The following is a 12,010-nucleotide window of genomic DNA, read 5'->3' as shown; positions in this document are numbered from 1 at the left end:
GGAAGGAGAAGTGTGTCAGGAAAAGTACAACTGAGTAGGAAGATATGAAATGAAAAAGGTCTGTTGCTGCACAAGAATTAACCATATCTGAGCAGCTGAAAGTTAACTTTTCACAAATGTTAAATATTTACAGTTCTACCATTTAAAGAATTCTCTTTCCATTCTGTGATCGTGGAAAATAGGAATATGTGCAAAAGGCTCCTTGGAACATATAAAGTAAAGCAGATCCTATTTGTTGTTTTTAATTTATTGAAGTTGGAAGTGAGCTGTTGGGCTTGTGAGCAAGAATCACTAGTTTATGCTAAATCATGCACAACTCTGGCTGTAATTCAAAAAGCCACATTTTGTATATTGCCAAATTTGTCTTTATTTGGAATTTGTTAATTGATGCGCTTCCAAGATTTTAGATAACATAGAAAAGAATTGAAGTGGAAGGCAGCTGCACTAGGTAACTAGGTAGCTCAAAACATAAACCATGGAAATGTCAGCATCAGAAATATTGTTGAGCAGAAACTTCCATCTCTCATTTTTACATCTCAAGCAATCTACTGCTGTAGGGAGAAAAAGATAAAGAGCTCCCAACCAATTAGTTCTCATAGTGAAATAAGCAACTACTTGCTCATAATGTGCAAAATGCAACTAGGTAAATCATCTGAAGTTGTATGCCGCAAATAAAATAAAAAAAAATAAAAAATAAAATTTTTTTCTTAATTTCAAGGTTAAGGAAATGGAACAGGTACCTGATTTTTTTTTTTTACTTTGATCTAAACCTTCCTTTCATCCAATCTTTATCAACTATTATTAGGTAGGGATGCAAGGGTCTAAATAAGAAACCCAGGAGATAACAGAAATGCTAAAAACCTATTCTTTACTAAGGACTGAAGAGTGTTTTTTCTAGGTAAATGAACATGAGTTACAAAAACAACACACTCCTTGTTGTAAGGTAGACAACTGCAAATAAATAAGAAAAAGTCCATTGCCTTAAGGCAAAAGGCATGCATCAACAGGAGGATGAATATAAGGATATTATATGAGGATCATATAACAAAATGGGGCTTCATTACATCCTGTGGCAACATGATAGTCTGGAAATAGCAGTTGCACATGGTGGGGGTGGAGAATGGTTTGAACTGTCTGGCTTTAGAATTGAGCCACTTTGCTCAAGATATACAGAAAAAAAAGTGTTGAATTATAGCTCAGGCCATGTCCCCCAACTGTGGTTAGGCAGTAGAAGAACAATTCTTTTCAGGAAGAAAAAAAAACTATTACCGGAAAACTGCTCTGTTCATCACATGATCAGTTCTTCCCAGCTTTTAATGTTGGAGCATTCTGTTCTACTTGTAGAAAAACCAGGAGAAAGGAAAAAAAAAACCCCAAGAAACTCCCTACTGCCATACTAACCAGATACTAGTGCTTTTACAAACAGCTTTTAGGTTTACCTTCCTAGCTTGTTACACACACATATACCAGGAGCCAATTTTATCTAAATGTAGAAAATGTTTGTTTCTTCTCCATACAAGGCGTACTGGGCACTTTTTTGATTTGCACAGTCTGAAATACTACTTGAGGCTGATTCTTTGGCAGTGCTGGGGTTGGAATATCTTCACATACATACTGTAAAAGTTGTGGAAAGTTTTCCTGGCGCTGGACAAAACCCTGATTTAACAAATACAATATACAAGACAGGACATCAGCACTGCTGCAGACGTTTCCCAGGAAGTCTGAAGGTGAGGCACATCTCTGTTTGTGGCAGGCTTCAATTACCTGGAAGAGGCAAAAAGAATGAATGGAATTACAGGTAATCCTTGGGTTATGACAACTCGTTTAGCGACATTCAAAGTTATGATGGTTCTAGGACAGTGATGGCAAACCTTTTAGACACCAGGTGCCCAAAAACTGCCCTGCCCCCACCTGCTCTGCCCCGCCCCCCGGTCTGCCCCCGGTCCACCCACCCCGTCCCTGCCCACCCCTGCTCCACCCCCACCCACCCTCGCTCCGCCCCCACCCTGCCCACCCGCAGGGCCACCTACCCCCTCCATGGCCCGCTGCAGCAGATTGCCCAGGTGGCCCTGCAGCGCCATGATGGCCATGCCCTCTGCCTGCGCCCCGCAGCATCCTCTGCATATGATGGGGCGCGAGGGCGGAGGGACAAGAGTTGCCCTGGTGGTGGCTGCAACTCTCCTTTGGGGGGGGTTGCTGGTGAGGGGGCTGTGGGGGGACGCGGGGCTGGGGCAATGGCGCACGTGCCCACAGAGAGGGCTCTGAGTGCCGCCTCTGGCATGTGTGCCATGTGATTGTGAATTAGGTGCTTGGCAACCAGGTCACAATTACAACAGTTGTAGCATCCTACGGTCATGTGATCCACCATTTCCAACTGTCCCTGCTGGCTTCCCACAAGCAAAGTTGAGGGGAAAGCTAGCAGGAGGTTGCAAGTTGATCTCACCATTCTTTTGCCTTCCCACCAGCACTCCGTAGTACCTACCCTTGGCACATGCCCGGCCTCCTACAGCACCCACCCAGGCTCTTCAGGGCCCTACCTGAAGCAACCTGCCCACGGCACATACTCTTCTGCCAGCAGCTCTCATCCTCTTGCCTAGGATTCCTGCCTCTTCCCAAGAGCCACATCACTTTAGCAATGCAAACTCCAATCTCAGTTGCCAATTATAGTGTTTCGTTGGGTTACCAGCTGAGCTGAATCCTTGTCATCCATACCTTGAATACCAGGCTGTCAATATGTATCTCTTTCTCCTCCTTCAGGATCTGGTTGAGGAGGCAGCAGATGAAATTCTTTTTTTTCTCCAAAGCATGGCATATTTTTTCTTCCGCATTCAGGTACACCGTTTTGGGTAAGAGGCACAGGCGCTGATCAGACACATGACCCAGTACCTCCTCATTCAGTCTTAAAATACCTGGCAAAGAAGGCTCAGCCTTAGAAGGGCAGAAATGCAGGCCTTTCAGAATTCAGCCGCCTCTGTCACACCTAGCAGGAAAGCTCTTGTTTCATAACTGAAGCTGGTAAACCAAGGGCTCCATGGAAGCAGCCCAAAGTCAAGATTTCCACCCAACTGACTAGAGTTAATCTTCCAAAGGACAAAATCCTCACTCTCTTACAGAATATGCCTCCCCACTTACTCTGTCTCTGGGTGAGGATCCCATTCTCTTTTATCAAGGGTTTCAGTGCATGACCTAGGAAGACAGGGGAGAGACCCGTGACTTCTAATAGGGTCTCCACAGAAACTTCCTGAAACCAATAGAAGGAAAAAATGGTTGAGTATGCAGAATGAGATAGGGGAATGCTGTGACATGTAGTCTTTAAACCCATTCTGAGAGAGATTGTAAGTGCGACGAAATTCCCACTTCCAAGACTGATTATAATGTGCAGTAAACTGCAGACAAGAAGAGGAAAAGATCCTGGGAAAAGGATTCCCAACACAGCACACACACAACCAATTCAACCTTACCAAGATTTCAAAAAATAATATCCAATTCAGATTAACACTTTTAAACCTCAAACTGCAGATCATGTCGAGATTGTTACGATTGTAGAATATTTCAGTATTCTTAACTGTCTCAGAATAGACAAGCTCTCATTAAAATTGGTTTTGTGAATCTAAACATTTTCAATTAATTTGGGGAGCAGCTATAAAATAAGACAGAAGCCTGAATCAAGCAAACCATCTGGCTGAATACAAGTTACTTCTCACCATTAGGGACAGAACTTCCTCCACTTATAAAAAGGAGAAACTACTTTTATCTGTGTAATACAGAAATTGCCTCAAATTGGAGTACATCCGGAATCAATTTACAATTGCAACCTTTGTGTGTATAACTCTTGGTGGTTGCTTGCACTAGTCCATGCAGTTTTCTTGGCAGCATTTGGTTTGCCATTGCCTTCTTCCTACAGCTGAGAGACTGTCCCAAGGTCACCCAGGTGGTTTCAACCTAAGATAATAATTAGCTTATGTATTTGCAATTTATTTCTATACTCATATTGTGGTGCACAAATTTCTACTTGGTTTGGGAAAAGCTGCATAAAAACACGCAAAATGAGAAATTAGAGGGAACACTGGTTAGGACCTGAGCACTGTTGAAACACAGAAGAATGTACATTTGCAGGGTGGACACCTGCAGGATGCAGCCTTGGTAACCCAGCTCTGCATGGCCCAACCAAGTCCATTCTAAGCGTGGTGGCTTTGCATGCGCCAGCCCAAAGCAGCTCTGACCTGCAAGAGATGGAAAGATCAGTGATCAAGAAAAACCAGCAAGATTGCCAATATCAATCTCCTGCATCCTGAAATGGCTCATCAAATGGCTAAGCGTTGTAATCTTTCATCTCAATCTTACATTTAAATAGTTTCATAATGGCTGGGCAATTTCATCCACATGTGCAGCTTTCGGGTAATCAAAGAACTAGTTCAGGACTTCCCAACCTTTTGACTCAATTGGAACATTCGGAATGTTATAAACATTCTCACAACATGGAAAGTAAACCACTAAACTGCCAGCCATCCTCCATTTGATCTTCTAAGAATAGCAGACTTATGCTATATGGCTTATTATATTGTATGAGCTAGAGATATAGATTGAAATAAAGCTGTACATGATGTACAAACTTTCATTTTTCTTTAATTAAGAACCTTTTTTAAAAGAGGGTACAGAATTCAGCAGATGCTAAGCAGTGTGCTGGCAGGCATACCAAGACCCTACATTGTTGTGCTGGGACTTGGGGACTAGACCATTCCCTGCCCTTCATATTAATGATATCATAATGCTGGTCCTGGATCCAGGCAGAATCAAATCTGATGTTTGCTTGGATCTCTAAAAATCTGCCCCAACTCTGTCATTTCTCTATCATCTTTGGGCAAGATAGTGATTTGCTCACTATCAATTAAGCCAGAAAGAAATAGAAGGGACCCAACAAAATTTGGACTAAGGGCAGTGCCATACTCACTCTGGATGTAGAAGTCTGCAAACTTGCTCAGGTGCTGACTGAGGGACGAGGGGAAAAACCTGATAGGGTCTTTCAGGTAGCACAGTGGAGGGATGGTCCAGCAGAAGGGAGACAATAGCAATACCTTCACCTCTGTCTCTTCTTCCTGTAAGAATGACTTCTCCTGCATCATCTGGGAGCAAAACATATCTAGTATCAGGTTTATGGCTTCTGAAGGACAGCAGAATATTCTAGAAATTAACAACTGGAAAAAAAGACGTGAGAGGGAAAAAATGCCTTGACTTTGGAGACTTTAGCCCACGGGTGTCACACTCGCGACGTCATGTGTCATGTTGCGACGTATCGCGACTTTTTTCCCATTGCCGGCAATAGGGTGGGTGTGGTTTTGGCGTGACGCATCCGGCCCACGGGCCGGCAGTTTGACACCCCTACTTTAGCCCTAGAAGAAGCATTCCTATCCAGCTCACCTCTCCCTCTTCCTCTTCTTTCATTCTTCCTTGCTGATCAACTTCCAGGAAATGTTTGTCAAACTGCTGGAGCTGAAAAAGGTGAAACTCCTGCTGCTGCTGCTCCAGCTCACTCAAGTTCTTCAACATCTGCTGAGGGTAATGGCTGGGGAAGCAGAGTCCAATTTGTTCTACCACGGCGGACTCCAGCCACGTATTGCCCAGAGACAGAAGACGTTCTCCTAGATAGTATCTGAACAGACAAGGAAATTTGGGTGAAATAAAAAACCAGAGCTCCCCCATCAGCTTACACTCATTCCCATACCTCCACTGACACCCCGCTTCTGAGATATAGGCCTATCTAATTATGCAAGAATCAGACTGACCCACCCCCTCCAGCCCCATTATCCCTCAGAACAAAATCTAGTATCACACTTGAATTTTTGAGGATGGTTTCATGCAGACTAAAGTGCTTAATCACTACTGCCCAAAAACTTGCAGCATGAGATCAGTCTACTTTATTTGCAGGTGCAGCAAACTCTCCTTTCCTTTCCCTCACCGATAGAAATGTTCAAAACTGTTGGCCAATTCCAATTCTGCCAGGAAACTGATGGGCTCAAGGTTCTGTTGCAGATGCTGCACCTTCTCTATGTTAGTTGAGTCTGTCCAACTGTCTCGGATCCATAGGTCAATGTACTGGGCAAACTTGTCGCTCACCTGGAGTCATAGAAAAGGAGGTGCCATGTGTCGGTCGCTAAGTGATGTAGTTGTTAAACAAGTCACACATGACCCAATTTTACAACAATTTTTATCACGGTTATTAAGCAAATCATATGGTTGTTAAGTGAATCGTGTGGTCGTTAAGCAATTCTGGCTTGCCCAATTGACTTTGCCTATTGGAAGCAGACTGGGAAGATAGCAAATTGTGATCATTTGACTGCAAGATGCTGAAACTAACATAAATGTGAAGTTGCCAAGTGCCCAAATTGTGATCACGTGACCACGGGGCCGGTGCAAAAGATGGGTTGTAGGTGACTTTTCCCAAGGCAGACCTAACTTTGTACCATCAATAAATGAACAGTCATAAGTCAAGAATTGCCATAGTTTCCCTTGTGTCATATTAAAAGTTACAATTTAATTATGACAAGAAAAGCATCACCTGTATCATTTTATTTGTATGCAAGTATTAGTCAAACCAATATAGAAAAACATCAAGAAAAAGCTTTTTGCCACATAGATCTTAAAAGCAGCCTCTGACAGCTAATTTTACAGAATGTACCCTACATTCGGAATACTCTGATATCTTGTATCTGTCATGTGTCTGATTAACAAAACACTTAAAAGGACTTTCAGGCATATTTTTCCCTAAAAGCATTTATTAAGGTTACAGAGATGTCAGTACAGCATGGTGGAAATGCTTAGGTCTGGCTTCTCTTCCGTTAAGCATATACATTCTAAGCATTTCCCTCCCCCCCTTATTTTGGGGTCATGGTTCACATCTTCCAATCAACTTGGAAGATGTGATTTACTTCCGGTTTCTTTTTCCCCCGGGCTATCCTTATTCTCCTCCCTTTTTCCCTGTTGCCTGGTTTAACTATAAAAATACCAGACAGTTCTGCATATTGTCAAAGCAAGAATATACAGTATTTGCAGCGTTGACAGTATCAATGTAACTCAAAGCAAGGAAGACCTATAAAATGTGGTTTGTAAAAAGTACAAAAAAAGTTTGATTCTTAAATAGGCAGGTTCTGAAAAAATCACAGAAAGCTGTTAAGGAAGACAGTGAACAGATATTGGGATGTCATTTTCCCTATATAAAATTGTCTCAGGAAAAAAATTAAACTGATAAATATTTTTATACGAGAATTTGAGAGAAAATGGTGTTATCTCAAGCTATCTATTCGTAAAGATTTGTCAAGCATGAGCTATGAACAGTTAATTCATTATGAGATTGGGAAGACTGTAAAATAGAAAGTTTTCTGAAGCTACCTTGTTTTCCTAAATGAGCAGCTCAACTACTTCTTATTCGTGTGTGATTCAGAGTTACAGTAAACAATTTATATTCCTTATAAAAAACACACTAGTTATATATGAGCATGGTACATTCAAAAGAAACTTTATACATTTCAGGAATTATTTTTCCTGTTTCAACTTATGACAGAATTGTGTTTCATTCAACCATCCTGTCTCAAAGTATATTTTAAAGGTAAACAGTTGTATTTAAGGTGAGAGATATAGAGGTGTTCAAGAAGGTTTGACAGTATATTTAAAATCCAAAATATACCCTATAATTTTTTTCAGGGAGCAGATCTGGCCTTGAGCCTCAGGTTCCCTACCTCCATTCTATGAAGACATCTTAGTTCCCAACCATCCATCCCTTACTCACATGGACAGCTGACAAGAAAGGCAGCTGCAGCAAGCCTTCAGAGAAGCCATCGCTCAAGGCCAACAAGAAGGACATCTTCTGCCCAAACAACTCCTCCATGGCAGTACGGAGGTGCTTGTAGATGCTACAGTATCGCTCCACAAAGTCAGGGGCCTGCCAAGAGGACTTCAAGAACTGTTTCACCTGGAACCGAAACATATGTAGTATTTTAAAATCATAACCTTTCTATCCAGTTCAGTGGAACCAAACTCATAGTACCCTTTTGCAGTGCCAAATCTTTTTTTCATGCAAGACCGATTTTTTTACAGCTGATTGCTATTTTGGAATGTTTTGCCAACATATCTAATTTTCTATCTTTCCAGAACCCCAAAGACCTAAGTAATGCACTGGGTTTTCATTTCACAATAAAAATGGACAACAGAGCCTAAAGCAGACAGACACTTTTCCTTTGAGAATTTGGTGTCCAACCGGGCTTTCTTGAAGTCTCTGGATCCTGATGTAGAGTCCTCCTAAGGACACCTTCACTTTCAACAGCACACACACACACACACACACACACACACACACACACACACACACGCATTATAAATAAACATGAAATATACATCAATTGCTTGACTGTATAATGTCAGTGCAAAGCCCAGTTTGCATCAGCAGATGCAAAAGTCCTGTACCACATCACCCTTCTTGATGTATAGAGTCACACTCTATGAGACCACACTTGGTAAGGCCACACTTGGAATACTGCATTCAGTTTTGGTCGCCACAATCTAAAAAAGATGTTGAGACTTTAGAAAGAGTGCAGGGAAGAGCAACAAAGATAATTAGGGGACTGGAGGCTAAAATGTATAAAGAACACTTGCAGGAATTGGGTATGTCTAGTTTAATTAAAAGAAGGACGAGGGGTGACATGGTAGCAGTGTTCCAATATTTGAGGGGCTGCCAAAAGAAGAGGGAGTCAAGGTATTCTCCAAAGCACCTGAAGGTAGGACAAGAAGCAATGGATGGAAACTAAATAAGGAGAGAAGCAACCTAGAACTAAGGAGAAACTTCCTGACAATTAGAACAATTAACCAGTGAACAACCTGCCTCCAGAAGTTGTGAATGCTCCAACACTGAAAGTTTTTAAGAAGAGATTGGACAGCCATTTGTCTGAAATGCTTTAGGGCTTCCTGCCTGAGCAGGGGGTTGGACCAGAAGGCCTCCAAGGTCCCTTCTAACTCTTATTCTGTTCTGTTCTTGTTGCTGAACATCAACTTTCAGCTACTCTTACCTGTTGCTGCACAACATCTTTCCAGCACTGTGTGATGCCTATCAAACTGGTGGATTTTTTCATTGTGACTTTTAGAGTTCCTGATCTCAACTCCTTATTCTTGGCATTCTTCCTATCTGCAAAGGGAAATTTATACAGCATTTAGGAAGGCTTCTGGGACAGAGAAGCAATAGACAGTCAAGTAACACTCTCCAATTTTCTGAGTCCTTTAAAGTTTTCCCCTGATCAAGAATGACTTGCTACTCCTCCATCGCACCACAGTCCTTCTCTAATGACCAGACAACATATTCATGGAATTCCCATCTTCATTATCATCCCTCTCTTAGCTTTGTGAGGACCATCTGCCCATTTTATACTTTTATTTGTCCCATGGAAGAGGACTCACTGCATTGAATAGGAGACTTAAGTTCTTCAGGTTCAGGGCCACTGGGATCCCAATGTACCAGCAGATGGCTCAGACGCCGAACACGGGAATTAAAGGTAATCGTCTGGCTTGTGGCTGCCTCCAGGTTTTCCAAGTATTGGCTTAGGAGCCAAGACATGGGGCTGGTACCATTGGGGCCTAGAAAACCAGAAAAAGAAAAAGAAAAGAACAATCCACAAGATTGCCGAGAAAGAAGAAGAGCAAAGGCTGCCAAGACTTGTGATTGGAGAGGAGGCCATACCTGGAGAACTGATTCTCTGCACCAAGGGGGTGATCAGAGCCTCCCAACAGGTCTTGCCTAGAAACTGGGCAGCCTCGTCATCAGGAAGGAAATGAATGGCAAATAGTTCCTCATGGCCCAAAGCATTGTTCAACCTGCATTCGGAAAGGGGTGCAGACTGAGCTTTTTATTTTGGGGGGGGGGGAAAACAAGAATGAGTACATATAGATACAGTATAGCAAGTAAATGGGTATGATAAGGAGGACAGGAGTTTGGACAATATGATGAATATTAATAAACAGGATAAGGAGAGGCAAAGATATCCCGAGAATAGTGATGCTCTCCCACTAAGCAGTTTGTGATCTAGGAAAGTGCTCTGAGACAGAGTCTTTGCTGACTCCCAGGCCAGCTCCCCACCTCCAAAGGACAAAATACTTCCATTAGGAAAGGCCTGACCTGTTAAAAAGTTGCAGCAACTGTATCTGATCTGCTGAAATTTCTTGGCACCAAGTGTGTGCTTTGGTAACGTAGAAGAGGTGCGTGCGCTGGCACAGCTGCTCCCTGAAGATGGGCCAGAAAGTGGGTTTGGGGCCCGTTACTTCGATGCCACGCACACGTGTGTCAATGCCACTCTGTGAATAACATGCGGTACTGTTCTAAGTCAGACTTCCAACCTGGCATACTCCACGTGCATCATGTCTGCTTCCTTCCCAACTAGACAGTTGCTCTTACTGTAGGAACAGAAGGAAAGCACATCTGCCTACCTGCTGGCAACGCTTAATCTTGATCTGTATGATAGGCCAGAAGTGGGTCATGTTCTCCAATAGGATCACTCTGGTAGATAAAGGTGGGACATTTACCTTTGTGGAGGAAAAAAAAGGATGTCAACTGTGTAAATGAAACTTTGATGATGATATGGTGAAAATTCCTATTCTTCAGGTAGAAAAAAAAGAACAAGAATCCAATTCCTGACTGAAATGGTATGAACAAAATGTCCATTCACAAAAGCCCTTAACAAACAGGCCTTTCAGAGTAAAAAAACAAAAAGTCAGTTTCTACGACAGAAATTTGAAGAGACCACAAAAATCTGAGGTTGTAAAATGATATGGCATCAGGGGCATTTCTACAAACACAACATTCTGAACATGTCCCAATGTATCTGAATACCCCCAATAAGCTGGTTAAATAAAAATTCAAGGCCATAGAAATGCAAGCTGACTGATCATCAATAAGCAGAATGCTTTCTGTATAGAATTTTAAAGCATCTATATAAATTGTATTTAAAAGAATTACATCTGAAGTTAAATGAGCAGTGAGGTGGGCATGTTTACTGAAGACAACAAATTATTTTATCGGAAGGAACGAAATTTCAAACTCCAGTCTCTTCAAACTTAAGAGTACAGATTTCAAAGTAATAAATGTGATTCCTTGTGTCAGACTTCACAGTAGGACACAGCAGTGAATCCGAGCTCTTCACGCTCTTAGTCAACGGTTGGTTTATTTTGGTAGAAGATTTTCTGTCTTGATTTGACTAAAGTAAAATCTATTCTACAGACTGGAATAAACATGATATACAATATGATTTGCCTTACAACATGTGCAAGGAAATCAGAGTTTATCTATACAAAAGTGGTTTTTTATTTTGAAAAGGCAACTGGACTGATTTTTCTGAGGGAAAAATGATGACCTGGATGACTGAGAATCTTCATAGCTTTTCTATATGATTGCGCTCCAGAGTTTATAATGTAGATGTTTTTCTTGCCCTCACAAATTAAAGGATATTTGATTGTGGTAGAGCTGGACTTGGGAGACAGCCGAACTGTTTTAAAGACTGATTCTCTGTACCTGGAAATGGCTGGTTCTTGCTTTCTCTCATCTTAGCCCTTACATGGTGGGAACAACTGTAGAATGATGGCTGAACATTCTAGACTTGTATAACTATTAATGATATCTGAGTGAATGGTTAATATCCAAAAATGGCATCATGAGATAGAGTGAACAGTTTAATGGCAACATCAATTCAGCACACATAAAAGCAAATCTTTTGTGCTGGAAATAATTAAAACTATGACTCCCTATAAATGCATAATCTAACTACCCTTAAAAACTGGTCTGATTGTATCCCTCCGAAGAGTGTAACACACAAAGAATTAACTAAAATGGTAAATGAACTAGGAAGGAAGGGGACAACTTATAACAAAATAGTAGGTTAAGGACAAAAATGGAGACAACAAACACTATATATACTCAAATTCAGGATCTTCATTATAAATGATTCAGGTCAGATAACAGGAAGGATTTACACAAGAA

At 41.6% G+C, this 12,010-nt stretch overlaps 1 protein-coding gene across 1 annotated transcript in view; it reads right to left on the bottom strand.

The window, feature by feature from the left end:
- Positions 1-237: 237 nt before the first annotated feature.
- Positions 238-12,010, bottom strand: part of LOC107283392 (cullin-9-like) — a 31,434-nt gene continuing 19,661 nt past the window's right edge. Inside the window, exons 14-26 of the mRNA XM_015811287.1 lie at positions 10,465-10,560; positions 10,157-10,332; positions 9,722-9,855; positions 9,442-9,618; positions 9,057-9,172; positions 7,784-7,966; positions 5,957-6,114; positions 5,419-5,650; positions 4,952-5,123; positions 4,078-4,223; positions 3,133-3,241; positions 2,713-2,909; positions 238-1,764 (exon numbers count right to left, since the gene is read on the bottom strand). Coding sequence (XP_015666773.1) covers positions 1,480-1,764; positions 2,713-2,909; positions 3,133-3,241; positions 4,078-4,223; positions 4,952-5,123; positions 5,419-5,650; positions 5,957-6,114; positions 7,784-7,966; positions 9,057-9,172; positions 9,442-9,618; positions 9,722-9,855; positions 10,157-10,332; positions 10,465-10,560 — 2,181 coding nt within the window. The 3' untranslated portion in view covers positions 238-1,479. The remainder of the gene's footprint in view (positions 1,765-2,712; positions 2,910-3,132; positions 3,242-4,077; positions 4,224-4,951; positions 5,124-5,418; positions 5,651-5,956; positions 6,115-7,783; positions 7,967-9,056; positions 9,173-9,441; positions 9,619-9,721; positions 9,856-10,156; positions 10,333-10,464; positions 10,561-12,010) is intronic.

Source organism: Protobothrops mucrosquamatus, unplaced genomic scaffold, assembly GCF_001527695.2.
Source record: "Protobothrops mucrosquamatus isolate PMUCROS unplaced genomic scaffold, P.Mucros_1.0 scaffold36, whole genome shotgun sequence".
Taxonomy (NCBI): Eukaryota; Metazoa; Chordata; class Lepidosauria; order Squamata; family Viperidae; genus Protobothrops; species Protobothrops mucrosquamatus.
Note: the sequence above shows the minus strand (reverse complement) of the source record. Positions and strands in the feature narration are given on the sequence as shown.